Here is a 21,295-nt window from a genome sequence, read left to right on the forward strand (position 1 = left end):
GTCTCGGTCTGCTTGTTTGGTCCGCTTTTGGTGCGCACCAGAGTTCGATTGCTGCATTCTCACCTGCCCAAACGAACTGCACCAACTGAGCAATCGAACTCTGGTACGATTCAATCGAACTAAACAAGGCAGGTGTGAAAACCCCCTAAGTATTGGACATGTAGACCTTTAAAGACTGTTTGTCTGTTTGTTTGATATTGTTTGCTTTTAAAATAAAATAAATAAAGCATTAAATAAAGCGGTTTTACCACAAAAAATTATTTCATTTTATTTCTCAACACAGTAGACAATTTAAGTAACTGATCACCCACTTTAATCCCATTGTTTAAACATAAGGGGCATTGATGACAACTATCATAGGGGTGGTATTCATATTAAAACTTATTTGCAGTTTCTAGCTTAAAAAACTAAAAAGTTACACATTATCTTTTTAGATCCCAATTTATCACTGAAATCCTATTGAACCACTATAGGGACAACCAACCCCATACCCGTGATGGGGTTGGTTGTCACATTGTGTCAGAGGCTGTTTCTCAATTCCAAGAACGCAAAGAACGGACTTGCGTCCTTGAGGAGATCGAAATTGCCAGGCGACCTCGAAAGAACGAACTCGGAAGGTCGCGAGAACACAGAACACACTTATGAGAATTGACATGTGTGCGATCTTCCTGTTGGTCACCTGACCTCCGCCATTGTTTTGCCGTAATGACTTACGGGGCGTGAATCGATTTCAGCGCGCAAGTCTGCACTCGATGCATCCTCGATATCAAGAACACATCCGGGCATTTTCATGCGTCCTCTATACTTGCGTTCTTGAGAATTTGAATGAACTTCGACTGTTAATGATGACGTAGAGCAAGGACACGAGAATGCAAGATCGCTGAAGAACGCATATTGAGAAACAGACAGAGTGTCTTTGATGGTTAACTCTTTCCCCGCCAGCGTTTTTTAAAAAAAGTTGCCAGCGCCAGCGTTTTCATGATTTTCACAAAAGTTTAATGCCTTCCAGTAAATGTTCTTCTTCAAATATATAAACATACAATATACCAAATGAAAGAACAGACCCTCTGCATTCAAACAAAAAAAATCCGTTTCATCCTACCTTCAGTAGTTCTTTTGTAATCAGCTTTTGAATATGGGTAGGTTTCTGCAAAAACACCACATTTTGAGCAAAAAGCAGAGATAATTCCATTTTTGTGACGGACTTTTCATAGAGATCCCATTCAGAGCGATCTTTAAAACAGACACGGACATGCAGCAGCTTGCCATAGGGCAATACTTCCGGGTTTAAAAAGTTGCGGAAGGACGCCACCTAGTGGATAATAGCGGGATCGCGGAAAGACGGAAATACTCGTCATTGGCGGGGAAGCGTTTTCTCTTGATTGACGAGATATCTCGTCAATGGCGGGGAAAGAGTTAATTACTTCCTGTTACAATACATTCTAAAAGTAAAAAGTATACACATTTCAGAACTCCAACTGCGACTAAAATGGTTGCATTTGCGACCAAATATATTTATTTGCGAGTGAAATTTCTTTCAAGGTCGCCATTGGCGACAATACAGATTTACTCCATTTGATTGTAACATTTGCATCCTACGTGCATGTTTTATAACCAGTAGCCTATCACTTCATTTGTTTTGTTAACGTCATGAAATGAGATGCGTTGTGTGAACGTCACTGAGTGAAAGTGCCAAAATATGAACGGGTAAAAGCGGATGACACTCCTGCTAACAAAAAGCAGGCTCCAGCAGCTGTGGGACAGGGATTCATCTTTCTGCATCAGTCAATGAACACCGTGCCGAAAGACATTTCAAAACGTCCTGGATTTTAGACTACTACAAAGATGCTAAACGGAGCGTTTTTCTGTGCGCATACGTGCACACACTCAAGCCCAACGCGCGTTTTAAAAATCACGCAAACACATAGTTTATTTGGGATTGACAGGAGATATCCGCACAAATGATCTTGTAATGCCACAGGTGTAAATCGGCGCCTTCATGACGATTCAATCCGATACCGATTTCTTAGGTCAACGATTCGATTCTTTTCGATTCTTCAGAATTCCCCGTGATCCGATTCGATCCGATTCGATCCGATTCAATTCTAGATATTTTTTGGGGCTGTCAAAAGATTAAAAAATTTTATCTGTTCTAAATTTACCCTAATTTAACATTTTTCAAGTTTTTAATGCTCTAATCAACATGGATTTGGACAAATATTTATGCTATATGCAAATGTATGTTTACAACAGCCTGTTAACATTTTCAACAGAACCATCAGTCATAGTTTTATATTTAATTTTCCTTTAGAAGACCTTGTTCTTTCTCCATTTCTGTTTGCTGCTGCATCATATGTGACCTGTGCTTGCAAATTGAGTTGGGATGAGCAAATTTTCTTAAATTAGTTAACATTTAACAAACATTTAACATTAAAAAACTTCAAAACAGTGCATGATTTCTTGGAATCTGACAAAACATGACAGAACTGCACCTGTTTACGCAAAGCAAAAACAATATCACTATGTAGGGCCCTATAAAATCCGTTTTATTTTTTCCCAAATTCCGTTTTATTTTTTCCCAAATTCCGTTTTCTCCGTTTTAATTTTTGCAAATTCCGTTTTATCCGTTTTAATTTTTGGAAATTATATTTTTTACCCTTTACTTTTATTTTAGTCATAAAAAGAGTGTGCATTTAATGTTAATGATTAAAATGTAAATGATTTGGGGGAAAAACTGGATAACAGAATTACTTAATGACTATAAAAGATGCATTTACACACGCACATACGCACACACAACTCAATTCAATGCATTGTTTAGTGTTGTTGCAGGAGGCTACAACAAGGTGTCAACGCAGTGGTGCCTTCAGAAGTGCCTTAAACACATCAATCCAGCGGATCGCGATCCATATTTTATACACAATCGCTTGAAATGCATATAACTTTACAAACATACACAGGATAGTGATCTGACTTAGGACAGCATGAGCACGCAGCTCATTGCACGTGCGAGCGAAAGAGAGACAGAGAGCGGCGCCATGATGCAGATGATTATATTTTAAATGCGAGGGATAGTTAGTTTGCCTCAGCTCGCTTGAAATGCATAAAACTGAACAAATACATGAGGATTTGTGTTCGGACTTCGGACAGATGCGTGAGCGCGGGCAAGTGAGAGGTACAGTGATGTTCACAGACATATGAGAGAGTGCATGTATCTTTGCACTCACCGTGAACAGAGTGTTGACTAAACTTCCAAAATAACAGTTCTCCGGTCACATAAAAGTCATGTGAGACCTGCTCGGAACTAAGTGCTTAGCGTCGAATTTCTTAATTTTTTCGCTGACGAAAGCTGAGTCGTGGAGAGCCGCTTCACCATGGTTTCAGTGTTTGGTCTGAAACGACGGGAGTGGGCGTGTCGCCCAGATTTACTTCCCCCGGTCTGCATTTCCCCCAGACACACGTTCGTCTCCCACACAAAAACATACTTTTATTCAAAATATGTAAAATTCCGCAAAATTCCGCGTTAATACTAGATTCCGTGTTAATTAGCCAATTCCGCAATTCCGTCCGCGATTCCGTGATCGCAGAAATTATAGGGCCCTAACTATGTGTTAAATTTATGTTTTTTTTGTATTGTTTAAATCTGACATTATGAGGCTGTTTACACTTGGCATCAACATGTGTCTTCGTCGATCGGATCACAAGTGGACGACGTTAATGCCAGGTGTAAACGGTGTTCAAAACGTTTTGAGCTCGTCCACTTTCGACCACTTTCAACCACATCCAGAGGTGGTCGAAACCACTTTCGATCGGATCGCTTTGGAGTTGCGGAACGCACATGTGGTTGAATGCGTTCGAACAGCCACACGCGACCGCCTTCTCTCCGCCCATTTATCTAATCTGAGGTATTAAACACAATGTTTTACGTCTTTTTTGACTTCTGGCGTGAACATTCGGTGAACAGCGCTATTTTTAGCCTTTCATTGATAAAACTAAGCGGCTGATCTCCGTAGTTTCGTTTTGAAAGCGTGTAAAGTTGCGCGATCCTATTTCATCAATTGCGCTGAAAATTCAAAGAAAGCTCATACATACTCATGTACAAAACACTGTGCAGCATGTTTACTTGCTAAACAAGCAGTGGACACTGACATTATATTAGATCGCGTCCATATAAACTCATAATTACTCCCGCTCGTGTTTGAATGACAGCAGAGAGATCGCCCACCGTCTGACAGACCACCCCCTCATAGTATTCAGCACAAAAGCGGTCGAAAGTGGACAAAAGAGACGGATTTAAATACCAGGTGTAAACGTAATGTGTCTCTCTCGTCCACTTGTGATCCGATCGATGAAAACACATCTTAATACCAAGTGTAAACAGCCCCTAAGGCAGACCACTTTAAGATGTAGGCTAATGCAAGGGTTTTATATAGCCTAATGTTACACAACAGATACTTTTCCTCAACAGTTAACCAAACATTCACTTCAGATAAAACAGATTATATGTCATACCTGCGTGAATTCTTGTCAAAACAGATATTTTTAAAACTGTAATTTTAAATGTCTATATCAGGGTCACGCACTCGCGCGTTTGTGTGCATGCGCGTCAGACGACAGCGTCTGGAAGATTGCTTTTGAGTCACTCTTAATAACTCTTTTAACATCAATCAGGTCCAAAACTTTATCTCTTTTAATAATTATTTTAACATCAAGCAATGTATTTTCTGTAATTTCTGCATGCTTTAAAAACGAAACCGAAAGTGAATGAAGACGCATCTTTGCTTTAGATTATGGATTTGGGACAGTATACACTTCTCATGAAACGTACAGATAAGGATTATTTTAGATGTTTAATGACCATTTAGAGCATTGGATTCGCTAGACGAGAGCTTAATGTTCTTATTTTTATGAAAACCTCCTACTCATGTAGACAGCGCGGGTCACTTGCTGCGTCTCAATTCATCCAGCTTTGGGCTAGACAAAGGCTCAAACAGAAATTGCGTGTTGCGCTGACAGTTCCATCGCTTTTAAAAGACTCAGCAATGTGTGTGAACAACAGACTGTGAAACGTAAATAGCGCGTGTGAAGCGGTGTGACATAGAAGATAACAATGAGGTTAGTGAGCGCCACGCGCAGCTTAATAGTTGGTTGTACGCATATGTCTGAGCGAATGCTGAAAATAGACAGGCGAGCAAACAGGCGGCAAAATAAACACAATAATCGATCCTCTTGCGGACGCATCGATGCATCGAATCGGCGCCTGTATAATCGATGGATCGATACGAATCGATTAATCTTTAAACCCCTAGCACGTATACTCATAAAAACAGACATTTATAAGTGAGCAGTTGATCAGATGTGTCAGTGTATAGATCATAATTAAAAGTCACTTTAATAGTCCAAGGCATCAGAACCGTAACCGAACCGAAAGCCGTGGACAAGAACCGAAATATGTATTGAACCGTGAACTAAGTGTATTGTTGCATCACTAGTGGCTATACTGCACTGAAGCGGCAGATTAAGATATAAACCCAGAATTCAGTGAATGTCAAGAACAAGAAAACGGGAACAACACTCTTATCGAAACGCGGGATTTACATACACAGACCATGTTTAAATTTCGATGTTTCTGGTCAGAAATACCAACTTGTTCACTTTGTCTAGTTTTAATAAGCTGCGAATTGAAGTGCTGGCTGCTCCCCACGGTGCTGAAGACCCGCTCTGACGGAGTACTGGTGGCATATATGCACAGATATTTACGTGCAACCTATTGGAAAGCGCGGAGCAGTCATAGGGTTAGTAAAATAACAAAATTATAGCTTTTAAATAGAAAAATTATAAAATAAAAATTATAAAATAATAACAATAAATATTTATGTAAAGAGATACTTTTAAAAAGTGCTTAAAAGTGCACAACTCTTCTTAAGTGGAATAAAGCTACTTTTCCCCCTTATGTGCATCCTTTTGGAAAGAGTCATTAGTTGGGTTAGTAAAATAACAGAATTATAGCTTTTAAGCACAAAATAGTATTTATGTAAAATATATATATATATCTTTCTGGTTCTCGAATCTTATTGGCTAAGAGCTATGCGATATTGTGCTGATAACGGCACTGTAACCGCTTCACCTTTCGTATCATTCCGCCACCTAGTGAATGGAGGTCCTAAGCAGGCTCATCTCTGAATGGAAAAACACAGACGCGGTGTTTTGAATCACTCTCCGTGTGTCTCATTAGTTCACTAGCTCATAAATCAGTCTGTGAATCCCCAATCGGAAGTTATTATTCCGTCAAAGATCAGCGCTCTTGGATGTTACGTTAAAGTTAATGGGAGAAATGTCTTGTCACATCGTGTGGACGATTAACACTTGGAAAGAGGAATATAAACACTCGTTTTTTTCTGGAGCTATATTTCTTATCAGAACGCGAAAACACAGTGGAACTGCAGGTAAGCACCGCAGCTTTTAAATGTGGACATTGATCATTTACTTTATCGTGACGTGACTATTAAAACATGTTATGAGATATCGCCACTGGTATATTTATAAGCAGCATGCAAAAACATCTCTCTGACACTCTGAACAAAGTTTAATAATAATAATCGAGTGCTCGTATCGCGTTAAGAATAAATGAGAAAGCAATAGTAACGTTATACAAGTATAGTTTTATTAACTTTTACCTCGCTCCAAAACAAAAACAACACAAAAGACACTAAATATGAATAAAAAAACAAGTAATAGTTTTATCATGACACCAAATACTGCTGATTTGATCTCATTTGACGATCATAAACAAACAAGGCCAACGTGAGAGCCAGGGAATCCCTGTCAGACATGTAGCCCAGAGAGGGCGGTGGTCAGCGGGGCGAGTGAACACTGACGTCCGCTCATGCTTTGGTTCTCATTCGTACCGAATCTCACTAAGCAAATGTTCAAACAGGCGCTATCTTTACTAATCGACTGCAGATTTAAATATAATACATATACATTCTCGACTGAACTAATCTTAAAACTACACTTTGTGACCAAGAAACGGGCCTCGTGCCTCTGGCCTAATCACAGCCGTGATGATACAGAGCTATATCACACTCCTACTCGAGCGATATTGCTTAAATACACACACACACACACACACACACACACACACACACACATATATATATAAATAAAAAGTGTGCAACTCTTCTTAAGTGAAAGTAATACAGTAAAATAACAAATAATATCGAAAAATTTAAATCCACCCCCCTAACGATATCATCGTCCATTGCGATGGTTTAACATAATCATCGTCAACTGCCAATTTAGGGGACATCGCCCAACCCTATTTATTGAATCCAATTTGCCCGCAGACAAGTTGGTGCATCAAAGCTTGAACTTTACAAATATACTCTACAAATATAGCATTAAATGACACTTTTGCTCATGTGTTTTGCATTCAGTGCTCTTAGAGTTCACACCCATTTAAAACTAGGGGTAAGTATCGAATTTTAATTCCAATTCTGGAATCGAATCCATAAAAAAGGAATCGGATCCTTGTTATAAAATTACAATTTCAATTCCACTTAACAATTCCAGCTTGCACGGTCGCATAATTTTCACATCATCTGCAAAGTGCGCATGATAGACCGAGGTAAAAGACAAAAAGGACAAAGCTAAGTGCAATTATTGTGACAAACTATTATGTTGCAAGATTGGTGTCACCAGTAATATGGAAAAATACATCCATTTTTTATCTATAAAGGCTTGAATTTTATTGCGTTTAATCCCTTTGGAATTGAAACCAAGAATCGTTTGAAATTAGGGATGCAACGAAAGGAAAATTCTTGGCCAAATAAAATGAAAAACTCAGTGAAGGCCGAATAACAAACAATTTTTTTCCAATCATTTCCAATTATTTTCCCAAATTTTTTTCACCATTGCACAAGTTACATTTTCAGAATGTCCTTTTTACTATATTTATTTCACATTATTTAACAATGATTTTTTTATATTCCAGCAGTCATTAACACCTGGTCACTTCTCTGATCAGATAGCTATAGATAGACCACATAAATTAGTCTTGGCTAAACGGATATTAATCCAATCTTCTATCTCCGCTAAAATTGAAAAAACTATTCATTACTCTGCCTTATGCCAAGTTCAGACTGTATGATTTTCAAATTAGTCGGGTCACCTGTGGTTTCACACTGCGTGATTGTCAGGGGAAGCGTTTAGTCGCTGCTGTTTCACACTGCATGATGGATTGGCGACAGGGGTCTTCATACTGCATGACTTTACCGTAAGAAGAATCGCCGATAACTTTTTCCCGGTCCACAAACTACGTCTCACAACCAAACGCACGCGAGAAGTGACGCGAAGGAAACAGCGCGAGGTCACGCGTGCAAGACCGGAGTTCTCACGTGAGACTGGGATTATTATTAAAAATAGTCACCTGCAAGAAGTTTACCATACAAATTGCATGTGCGCTCATTTGCAGCAGAAAGAAGAAGAAATAAAAATTATGAATGTTTGGAGAGACTCCCTGAACTTCCAGCTGTCCTGTATGTTGCTCTCTTATTGGATGTAGGTCATCGCCGATGTTATTGTCAGTCAAAACCAGTGGTGGTAAGTAACGAAGTAAAAATACTTCGTTACTTTACTTAAGTACTTTTTTCGGGGATCTGTACTTTACTTGAGTATGTTTTATTTGCATCTACTTTTACTCTTACTCCACTACAATATTAAAGAAAAAGTTTACTTTTTACTCCGATACATTTCCCCATGCCCGCTCCAAGTATTTATTACACTGGCTTTCCAAACCAATGAAAAACTGGGTTTTCTTTTGAAAAAAAAGAACGCGCACGAGCTCTTTGCCAGCATATGCTCAGCAGTCAGTTCGGCGCGCATTGCGAAGTGGAAGATGACCGCAGAAACAGGTGAAGGTTCAGCTCTCGCTGCCGTTCCCCCAACCAAATATTATGATATGCCTCAGTGCAAATAATTAGACTAAAAATCATGTAAACAGTGTTTATTGTTCAGAAAACATGAACTGGAGCTTATTTTTAATAATAAAAAAACTCAGCATCACATATTGTTTTTAGATTACATTCATTGTATTTTATAAAATATATAAATAATAACTTCAACACAATATAGAGGACTTAAAACAGATATTTTTTCACAGATAAATAAATACTTTACAGATCTTACCACTGCAGTTATGCCGAGTTCAGACTGCACGATTTTAGCCCTGATTTTGACTCGCCGACAGGTTTTGAGAAATCGCCGACAAATGCCCGAAATCACAGGCAAATCGATGCTCGTGCACGCGAGTGACAATCACACAGTGTGAATTATAAAAGACGCGTTCTGAGAGGATCGCCGACGAGTCGCCGACACCCGTGAGATATTTGGCATGCTAAATATCTGGACCGGTCGGCGATTCAAAATCATGCCGTGTGAAATGTGTTTTGACTGACAATAACATCGGCGATGACCTACATCCAATTAGAGAGCAACATACAGGACAGCTGGAAGTTCGGGGAGGAGTCTCTCCAAATATTTCCTCCTTCATAATTTTTATTTCTTCTTCTTTCTGCTGCAAATGCAATTTGTATGGTAAACTTCTTGCGGGTGACCATTTTTAATAATAATCCCAGTCTCACGTGAGAACTCCGGTCTTGCACGCGTGACCTCGCGTTGTTTCCTTCGCGTCACTTCTCGCGTGCGTTTGGTTGTGAGACGTAGTTTGCGGACCGGGAAAAAGTTATCGGCGATTCTTCTTACGGTAAAGTCATGCAGTATGAAAACCCCGGTCGCCAATCCATCATGCAGTCTGAAACAGCAGCGACTGAACCCTTCCCCAGATAATCACGCAGTGTGAAACCACAGGTGACCCGACTAGTTTGAAAATCATACAGTCTGAACTCGGCATTAGTCGCCAATCTGTTTTAAGATAAAATGTTCAAAGCTTTTCCTTAACATCATATTCTTTTTATAATACGTGTCAAATCAATTGGAAATCATTAAAATATATTTTTGTCCACACATATTTAAGTTAACGTCACTAAATGAAGAAAAAGATAAAATAATTAGCTAAAATAATGTATTCTCTGAGATAAAAAGATTTCATTCACTTTAACAAATCTTACCACAGTTTATCCGCCTAACTCTAGTTATCCCCATTTCACATCAATCAAAAGCTTCTTTTAACATCATATTCTCATCATATATAGACGTTACGATCGAAAACCACTAAAATTTATATTTGTTCTCTCATATTTAAGTTACTAAATGACGAAAGAAAGAAAAGAAATCAGTAAAATAATGTTTGTTTCTGAGGTAAAATTAAACTACGTTCGCAAGCGCATACTTGAGGAACAGAGTAGAGAAGCGCGTGCTGGAGTAGTGGAGCGCGCACGACTTACGCACTAATAAAGAATACAATGGATTTAATGATGTTTTCACTTAATTTCCAAAAAATGGGTGGATAGCAGCAGTAGTGAATACATACGGAGCAGCGGGACTTCTCTCTAGGTTATAAAAATAAAAAATAAAAATAGCATACAGGGAACGTTCTGTCTAGGTTATAAAAAATAAAAATAAACTACAGGAAATGTTTTGGGAAGGTTCTCTTTAGGTTATAAAATTAAACCTAAAAATAACCTGCAGGGACTGGGAACGTTCTTATTTGGTTCCCATAAATAACCAAATGGGAACCATATTTGAACATTAGACTGGTTCTCCATCCATGCTGCCAAAACAATTGATCTGCCTTATTATTGCTATACATTTTTTTATAATATTTACTTTTTACTTTCGGTACTTAAGTACGTTTTAAATTGGATACTTTTGTACTTTTACTCAAGTGATGTTTGATTGGAGGACTTTCTACTTTTACTGGAGTCATTTTTTATTTGGGTATAAATACTTTTACTCGAGTATAACTTTTGAGTACTTTTACCACCCCTGGTCAAAACACATTTCACACGGAATGATTTTGAATTGCCGACCGGTCCAGATATTTAGCATGCCAAATATCTCACGGGTGTCGGCGACTCGTCGGCGATCCTCTCAGAACGCGTCTTTTATAATTCACACTGTGTGATTGTCACTCGCGTGCACAAGCATCGATTTGCCTGTGATTTTGGCCATTTGTCGGCGATTTCTCAAAACCTGTCGGCGAGTCAAAATCAGGGCTAAAATCGTGCAGTCTGAACTCGGCATTAAGAAACTTGCAACGACACTTAGGGCCTGTCCACACAGAGACGCATATCACTGTATACGTATAAATTTGTTATCGTATTGCCGTTTCGTCCACACGGATCCGCCGTTTTGAGAGAGTGAAGCCGCTATTTTTTGAAACCAGGTCCTAAAGTGGATAAATCTGAAATCGACACCCTTGCGGTTTCGTGTGTACAGCCAATCCGTATATTTTGTGAAGTGAAAACGTCATCACATCACGTGTCGGAAGCGTCACACGTAACAGCAACAACAATAACGGCGGACTACGTGACAACAATAAAGGCGGACTACGTGATTGTGTTTGTGCCACAGAAGCTACTAAAGCCTACTAGCATTATTATAGCAAAATCTATTGCTTCTATGCAAATGTGGTGAGCAACAAGCGATAATGGACAACATCATAAGTTGGTTATGCGCATGCTCAAAGTCTTCGTGTATAGTGTATATCTGTGGCAGAATTACAGCGCCCCATACTGGTCTGGCATATATACTACACCGCTTTCAGTCGGTTTCAGTGGTTTCATGTTTACGGATTATTTTTTTAGAACAAGGAAAAAAAAGATCGGATAGTAGGGCTGGGCGATTAATCGAAATCGAAGGCTTTTCGCGCGCGTCTTCCACAACAGACAAGGTGTTTAAACTTGACGCACACGCGCAGCCTGTGTCTCTATGCTTATTAAATACTCACGCCTGTCTCCGCAAGTCCGCATCGCAAGACTTCACACCCGCGTCTCTCAAAACGAATGATGTGTTTTACACACACACACGCCCAACAATGCTTACAAGCCTGGCTCCTTATTTAAAACAAACTAAAATACCATTTAACTGGGTTGTTAATGTCGCTTGAATGAAATGACATGACATTGAACGCATTTGGATTTTATATTCATTTTAAAATTCCCAAATGTAGCTTTTTAATATTTTGATAGTTATGAAGTTGTGTATTACAGTTCTTTGTTTACAAAAACAAACAAACATGCATTCAAATCTTTCCAGTAAAACTCAGTCACCCATTTAAATATTTTAAATTGTTGTTAAAGTTGCAGCTATAATGAACCCACTTATTTAAATACTGTTACAGTGTTAGTCCAAGCTAAAGATCATTTTACATTTCATACAATAAGAAGTGTTAATCATATTCTTAATTTCTTTGTTTTTGTTTCCTTATTTTCACAAAAAAAAACATAAGAATACAGTTAAATCACCAGACCCATAAGCAGTATCAGTAAGATCTAACGATCTAAAGAGGCAGATGCACATTGCATTGAATCGCAATTCCTGGCAGAAAAAGCGCAATTAGATTTTTTCCCTAAATCGCACAGCCCTATCGGATAGGGAATGCACCGGCTTTGTGTGGACAAAGCCTTATGCAGCACTGTACTGTATGTTGAGCAGCGCACAGTATGTGATGTCTGCGTGAACAGGCTGGGGCGCTGTGACAGACGGTGACTGACAGGAACACATCATCACATCATACCATTCGGACCAAATGCAATGAATGAATGAACATACATTTTATGGTCCCCTACGCCTTGCACAGACAATATATATTATAAAATACATTTGGATTACTTAACATAGCGATCGCTATCAGAGGACAACAAAAATATTTTTGTAATAAATCACATATTACACATTTAACAATTCCAGCAGTTCAAGGTTTGAAAGGACACGCAAGGAACACACAGTTGACCCTCCTTCACCTATGCTGTAACAAGAAGGTCTGCTAAGCAGATGCTGGTGTCTGTATGGAAACCCAGAAGCAGGCTAGAAACAGGAAAGGAAGACATTCTGCAAAGCGTGCAACCCTTCAACATCCTGCCAGACTACACGTAGGGCCACCTACAAATAGCTGCATATCACAAGCAATAAAAGACACCCTTCTGTGCATCAAAGGGACCTTGAACCGAACATTTATGTCATTCCCATGAGCTCCCTATTATACTGTTGATAAAAAGTAGACTTTTCCAACGTTTATCCATGTGCCTCACAAATAACACATGCAGAGATACCGTTCTCTAAATAAAAATTGCTGTTGGTTTCCAGCCTGGGCTTTATTCAGAAAAGAGCTGGTAAATAAAGCATGTCCACTAGTGCCATTGTATGGCAAGAATCTAGGCCACAAACCAAACCACTAAACCTACCGATAACAAAACTGAATTTTACAAGTGTACCACGTTGACAGCCAACCAACCTCACCAACTTCATTTCAAGTAAAAGTAAATACCCAGAAAGATACACATTTAAAAACTATGGTCAAAACCACAAGTTTTATGCGACCTACCAAAACAGCGTTTTGCATCATTATAAGACGTCCTGGAATATTGCAAGTACTCATGTAGCACATAAATGCTACATAGGTAGGCTAGACTGCACACTATGTTTTGAGACACATCCAAAAGGCACATGCTGCATGTTTTCTGTGGGTTGACATGTCTGAAGTGATGCAGGGGTCCAGCTTATGCATCTTAGTTCACTTCATTAGCATACAAGTCTATTTAACAGGCTTTTCCATAAGTAGCAATGGTTTCATTGATTAATCTCTTTAAAAAAAGCAACTCTGCTAAATAAACAGTACACATTATCAGCTGTTTACCATTAAAACCATTTCACACTTCCTTTATGTAGGGTACTCTGGATTTTATTACAGTAGGTGGTCTACTGGTTGTCATCAAGCATAAACTTCTGTGATGCTGTCTGTTTATTTTCAGCAGGGAAACATTTCATCGGTCTAAAAAAACTCCAAACAAACGTAAATAAACTGCAACTGAATGCACAATGGACTGTTTCAGTACGTGCAAAATAGGCCAGGTTCGGGTTTTGAGATCGGGTTTAGAGCTCTAGAGGCCCGGGACATCCGCGACTGATCGTAGATCGCCCAGCCCAGACAAGAATCGGCTGCGTCAGTCCCGCCTCCCCGTACTTTGCCCCTCTCTTCGTCTTTCACTGTGTTTACCTGCAACTAATAAGCTTTACCCTATCCGGTACAGCAGAGCATCAAGAGGAGGAAGAGGAGGAGGAAGAATCGCTGTGTATGTGTTACTATGAGTATAACATATACGTCTCTCTCTCTCTCTCTCTCTCTCTCTCTCTCTCTCTCTCTCTCTTTTACCCACTCACTCTCCCTGTCTTACCTCTCTTATCGAGATCGTAACCGACTACTACGAAGTAATCGGCAAGCCGGGTCATCTTATCGAGATCACGGCGACAGGCCTCGGTGGTGGCTGTAGTAAATCCGTAGGCAGTCGGTATTTCGATCACATCGTAAAGGCATCGGCGACAGCAGCATCCCTCCAGCAGCAGCTCGCCGCCATACTGTCGGTGTCGGTGTGAATGTGCCGTGCCCTGACAGCGCTCTGCGCATGCGCTGTGAGCTTGGCGGAGGCAGGGAAGGGCGCGCGTCGCGTGGTCGCGTGGTCATTCATCCTCGCGTGCAAAAGAAAGTATGTGACAACAAAAAAATAAATAAAATAAAATACAAATATTAATATTTGGCAATTTAGTACTATGCTTTGCTTAATGCAAAATATTTTCTAAAGCTTTACGTAAATCTATAAGATTTTAAAAATAGTATTTTGTTATTGTGTGTTTTTTTTTTTAAAGAATGTTTATTCATGTCTGTACTTAGGCCTACATTTTATGCTGCAATTTAAAAAATAGTGGATTGCTGTGAAATCCCCAACTTATAACTAGACTATGTTGGTTGTATTAAAAAGAAAAAACAATGAGTAAGATAATAATTAGATGATTTCTCAGTTTAAATGGCTAAAATGTACAAAAGGCCATTTGATGACATGCAAAAATATTTAAAATGTTTTGTTTAAATGTATTTGAATGCAGCTTGTGCAAGTCTTTTGGTTATTTTGGTTAGTCCATTGACCTTTTTGTTAACAGCCCCTCAATTTTGTCTTACAACAAGCATATTGTTGAATTATTTAGGTTTAAACGTGTAAGAATAATGAGAATTAAAAAAAATCAAAATCATACTGTATTTTGCGGTGAACATATTAACTTAATTGTAATGAAGATAATGTCACAATGCAAATATACAGGCATAATGACCAAAAAAAAAGGTTTTATCCAAGCAGTAGCATAACTGATTTCAGGAAAACATTGCAGAACTCTATCTCACTGAAAGGTCAACTCAACCCTCATTGCTTATTCAACTATCAATTCTGCACACTGCATTGTTTTAGAAATGTACAATTTTGGTACCATCCCTGAATGCATTGGGCATCAGGTTGACAGTTACATATTATTGCAGTGAATGCTTTCTCAATACCAAGGCTGCAGCCTCCGGAGGTCACATTTCAGAATATTAACATTTATGAAGTTGACCATTATTCTTAGTTAATCGCAAATTGTTGTAATATGCTTGCAAATTTAATGATCTGTTAATTTAAATAAGCAAGGCTTAATGACATATGCAGCCTTCGGATCGAGAAACGGCCAATGATATAACAAAACTACTTTGATTGCATGACCATATGAACATGTACATGTTTTGCCATAAAGAAAGGCAATGTCACAACATCAGAGAGGAAAAAGCTGAAGAGCACCACCGGATAACCCCCATCCCAAAACCTGAGGCTTGTGGCCTTGCCTGTCAGCATCAACACGCCTCCAAAAGAATTCCAATTCCTTCCTTTGAAAAGTCCTTTGACCCCGAGTACTTATCACACCAGAATTAAAAACATTCGCAGGCGTGTTGTACTGTCAGGCTTGGGACGGAATCTGAAAGATAGCATTAGGGCCTAGGCCCTCCTTTTCACAATGAAGGCAGAGATCAAGTTTCCCACGATGCCTTGTGAAAAGCAACATAAACAGTAATGAAGCCTTGCCGTGCAGCTGGGCCACCTTCATATCCAGTTTCCAATAGAAGCACTTAGTGTTATGCCAGAAGACCAATCACTGCACCTGCATATATCTATAAAATGAGAATAACACAGTGAGAGGAATTTAGTAGGCAGCTGTACGCTGTTCAGTTTTTCTAAACAAACTCAACATTAAAGGTCGCAATGAAATTGAAATGAAAAACTGTAATTTGTTTTGGTATATTTTGGTACGTATTACATATAACTTATCTGTAAGCTTCACCTTTTTTTATTCATGTGCCCTCATCATTTTTAATCAAAAAGGCAAATCCCCCACCTCCTGGAAATGATCTCTCTTTATGGTATGGCAGGTGGGAGGGGTCCGGGACAAGATTGCAACGATTAACAAATAGCAACATGACCAAACTTTAAACAGTCCAATCAGTTTTTAATAGATGAATTCAAGTCCAGCCCTACTTTTTTTCATTTCAGAAGCCTTTTCACTCGGTATACATCACCACAGGGAAAATAAGACAATCACTACTTCCGTTTCATGGTGACTTTAACATGGGTCAAACAGTCAAGCTACACCAGGCAATCAAATACAGTACCTTGTTATGTGCCTTGTAACACACTGTAAGTAGTGCTTTAGAAAATGAACTCAATGTAAATCCAAACCTTTAAACATATATTTAGAGGTTTAGATTGAGTATAAATGGATGTTCACTAAAAAAGAACAATATTCTGATAAAGCAGACATGTGATACAAACATCGCAGGATGAGCTGTTCTTTGATTTGATCATATGTGCTCTGTCTCTGTGGGTGTAAAGGTGTCTGGGCCTCCATTCGCATGACATATAACCTATAGGGAGCATTCAAAGCAGAGCTGTTTGGCCGGATCTGAAAGTCACATGACATCCTGTCACCAAACCAGTAGACAGGAAGTGGTCTCGCTCGTTATTCTGTATCATTGCTTATCACAGTTGTAAAAGAAAGACTGAATGTCTTTCAAAGGTGTTTTGGTTAGGCCCAATATCTTTTAATTTTGGAACCATATGTACTGTAGAAATTTAGCTGATTAGCCATAATTTACCAATCAGCATCAAGCCCATTTCAATACAATTGTTGTATAATGAAAGACTAAGATTTGTTTAATCTGTCTGCTGTGATCTGTTTTATATTCAAACATTGAGTGTAGATGCTTTGTGTGTAGTAAATAAAAATTGTGAGATATTTACATTTGTGTTTTGACATCAAACAAAAAAAAATGAAACATTTTGTTTACAGAAGCATCATGCTCAAATATCTGGTGCTGAAAGTGGTTTCACCCGAGGTGACCTAAACACCAGAGAGCTTACAAATTCCACCAAGAAACAGGGAAGTTGAAGAATTTAATTCAATTAAAAAAAATTTAATTGTCTATTAGCCAGTATCTTGGGTGTAAAGGTTACACAATACACTCTAAAAATGGCTGGGTTATTCTTGACCCACAATGGGCAAACACTGGACAGAACACATGCTGGGCCAAAAATTGACCCAATTCTGGGTTATTTTAACCCAACTGCTGGGTTATTATACCCCATGGTTGCATCACAACAACCCAACATTGGGTCATTTTTGACCCAGCATGGGGTAATTTTTAACCCAGCATGTGTTCCGTCCAACACTTACCCACCATGGGTCAAAAACAACCCAGCCATTTTTAGAGTGTACAATGACACATGAAACAAATCACAATATTCTAAATAAAACATATTAAGAAATAAATAAATGAATAAAGCTATTTGGTCATGTTCATAATTGCAGATGGAATAAGCTTTATTTAGCAAGTGATGCAAATAACGAGGGGGTCTATAATAATAAGCTGTTCTCTCATAAAAGCTTTCCTCTAATAAACATCAAATTGATTAATCTGAGGGAACCCAGTGATTTTGGATCCCTGCCTAGTTATTGTTGTTAATTGATAAAAAATACCAAACAATATATTTATTGGTATTAAAAGATACCACAAGTGACCGAGACACTGTTGTCAACTTTAAATAAAGAGCAACTATGGTCCGATTCATGATTTTACAACGGTTTACTTCCAACGCTTGTTGATGTAGACAAGACCGACATTATCATAATTCCTCACAGCCTGTAAGTGAACTCCTGTCAGCATTGCATTGTGAGCAAATCTTTCAAACATGGTAAGGAGCATCACATTTCCGGCTGACGTCAGAGGTATTCAGGCAAATCACAATGTACAGATTAGCTGGCCAATCAGAGACAGAGTTTATACAGAGTTTTGTATAAAATCAAAGTGTTTGAGGAAAGCAGTATATCTGCAGCTACAAAAAATTTACAATATGTGGGAAATTATATAATAATGTTTTACCCATAAACCAGGTTGCCCGCACAGGGTCTGTTAGCTGCTCGCCAAAGCACATTTTATTAATAGCCTCAATTTTCATATTTATTTATTACATATATTTTATATTAGCTTGGCTTTTTTATGTATGTTAACATTTTAAACAATACTCAAACATATCAACAAGTAAAATAAAATAAAATCAACAAGTAACAAAAAGTATTGAGTAGACTATATAAAAATGTAGCTCTCCAGACTGTTTTATCCATTGTTGTAGCCTTTGCTCACATAAAGGTCGGAGACCCCTGTGCTAGAAGATGTAAGGAATTAAAAAACCCTCCCACAACACAACTCTTTAGTTTTACTAATGTTCAACTCCAAAAAGCTTTAATAAAATCAGAGAACCCGAATCTCTCCATTTCTAGCCAGAGATTGCACATTTGTTATACAAGCATAGCTGCAAAAGAAACACACTAAAAAAAAAAGGTTCTAAATAGTACTCGTAATCATATAGGGAACCATTTTAGCACATAGCCAACCCAACAGCACCTATATAGCATCTTTGTAGAACCATTAGTGGTGCTAAAGCATGACTATTCAACATAGCACAATATGGTTCAAGGTGCTATACATGTTCTACATAGGAGTGGTTTAGCAATTAAAATTTAATTACTATGATTACGAGCCATTAAAACCATTTGTGCTATTTAGCACCATTGTTGAGAGTATGTCAACAACATATTTTAATAATGACATAACATTGACATCAGACTTAATCTCATTCATGTATATGGAAAATAATTTGTTGATAGCACACAACCCTGTGGAACAACAATGCTGTATTGACAACAATGCTGTTAGAATTAAATCCAAACATTTTAACATGAGGTCTTAAGAAAGTCCATAAAATAAGAGATTAATTAACCTAAGTAGTACTGTATATTAGATTAAACCTCAATTTCTACATAGTAATATTAACATTTATTGAGAAATAGATTAAGTAAAATTATTAATTAATTAATGTACAAAATTAACTGAAAAGTAAGTCTTATTAGATATTTTCTTGTATTATTTAACTGTTTTATAGTCACTGCACAAAGTCCTAAAAATACGAAGTAAATTTTAATCAAAAACTTTAGCGCATTCAAGTCTACTTACATATTTTTAAGTATAAAATCCATTAAACTCAATCATGAAATAAAATGATCAGTTTTGTTTTTAGAAATCCATAATAAATAAATAAATAAATGATAAATATATAAATAAAATATCAATATTTTGATTATTTAAGCTTTTTCACAGAATAAGAAATAAAATGTCATAGAGGTTTATGTTCTTATATTATTATTGTAGTTTTGTTGTAATTAAATTATCATTTTGTGAAGTCACTGTTCAGGTGATCAGTGTTTACTTACATGAACCCTGAAAATAACGAACAGTCAATACAATCTAGTAATAACAGTAAATACAATCGATTGATTTAATATTTTAGGACAGCAATGTTTCGGTATTAAAAAAAAATAAAAGACTTTACCTAAACAATTAAAATATATCTAACTTCTGAAATAAAAATAATTAAGTGACATTTACTTAACTTTTTAACAAACATTTCATGTATTATTAAGTAGGTTTTATGTGATTTTGGTAGGTAAGTTGTACTTGAAATGAAAGCAGTACTTAGATTTTTTAAGTAAATTTTACTTAAGACTACTACTACTAAGTTGTTTTTTTCAGTGTATATATTATTTGATCCACATTTCATGCGTTACATTTTTTTTAACTTCCTTTATCTTCATTGAGACTTGAGTTATCTCTGGAAATATTGTTTGCTTGCAGTCATACCCTAAGAAACCCATTTAAAGGCAGAGTCCACGATGTTTGAAAAACGCTTTGGAAAAGGAGACGGGCCGACTACCAAAACACACTTATAGCCAATCAGCAGTAAGGAGCGTGTCTACTAACCGGCATCCTTGCCGGGTTGCGTATGTGTTGGGCGGGTCTATCAAAAAAAGGTCCAGATTCTATTGGGGTAGGGGCGTGTTTGTTTAGGTGATTTCAAATATCAACATTGGCTTTCAAACATCGTGGACTCCGCCTTTAAGACTGCTATTCACACACACAGAAACATTCAGTCATTATTTACCCGCTCAGGCCCAAACAAGTTTATTTTTGCTTTGATAATTAATGACAGCCATATTTCCTATTCACTTTCATTGTATAAACGAAAGCAACATTCTTCTACAGTTCATCTATTTTAGTTTTGGAAGGAATTAAATAGGCTATATTAAATGTGAGTACATGATGATTTTTGAATTTTTATTTCTAAGGTGAACTAAAGCTTTAAGTACATCACATAGATGCAATGGCTTATGGGTAACTGTGACATAGCCTAAAATGGTTACAGAAACAAACATGACTATAAACTGTCCATCACTAAGTAATTGTCATTGTAAACAGTGTAAACACAACAAACCAAAGTAAACAAGCTTAGTGGGGGAAAAAGTACATTTTAAAGTACATTTTTGCACAGGGAATTACCATTTTATCTAAATAGGAGGGAAGGGGGCAAAACACATACGAATTGGTATTGTTAAAGGGAAACTGAAAAGTTTGTTAATGTTTTTAAACAACTAAGACACATTGTTTGTGTGCACTTTAAACACAATAAAGATTTTCCCATAGGAGATCAAACCCCCAAAACCTAATATTTTCTTGTTACTTACTTATTCAATGTGATTGTGATAATCTTCACTAGGGGGCAGCATACAAATCACTTTTGCTGGTATCCTTCTATCTGTCATCATACACAAATATTTACAGTACTTTTACACCTTTTTAATTGTATTCACAATTAAATTCCTCTAAGCAAGGATGTGTTCATTTTTACACATTGTTTTGTGTTATCCTATT

The 21,295-nt window shown here is 37.6% G+C and overlaps 1 protein-coding gene across 7 annotated transcripts in view; it reads right to left on the reverse strand.

The window, feature by feature from the left end:
* The window catches only part of sbf1 (SET binding factor 1), a 137,146-nt gene extending 122,563 nt beyond the window's left edge, over nt 1-14,583 (reverse strand). For all 7 annotated transcript variants that reach the window (XM_073871334.1, XM_073871297.1, XM_073871263.1 and 4 more), the window contains exon 1: nt 14,355-14,583. In XM_073871334.1, coding sequence (XP_073727435.1) covers nt 14,355-14,409 — 55 coding nt within the window. In that variant the 5' untranslated portion in view covers nt 14,410-14,583. The remainder of the gene's footprint in view (nt 1-14,354) is intronic.
* Between the last annotated feature and the right edge of the window lie 6,712 nt (nt 14,584-21,295).

The sequence above is a fragment of the Misgurnus anguillicaudatus genome, chromosome 1 (assembly GCF_027580225.2).
Source record: "Misgurnus anguillicaudatus chromosome 1, ASM2758022v2, whole genome shotgun sequence".
Lineage (NCBI taxonomy): Eukaryota > Metazoa > Chordata > Actinopteri > Cypriniformes > Cobitidae > Misgurnus > Misgurnus anguillicaudatus.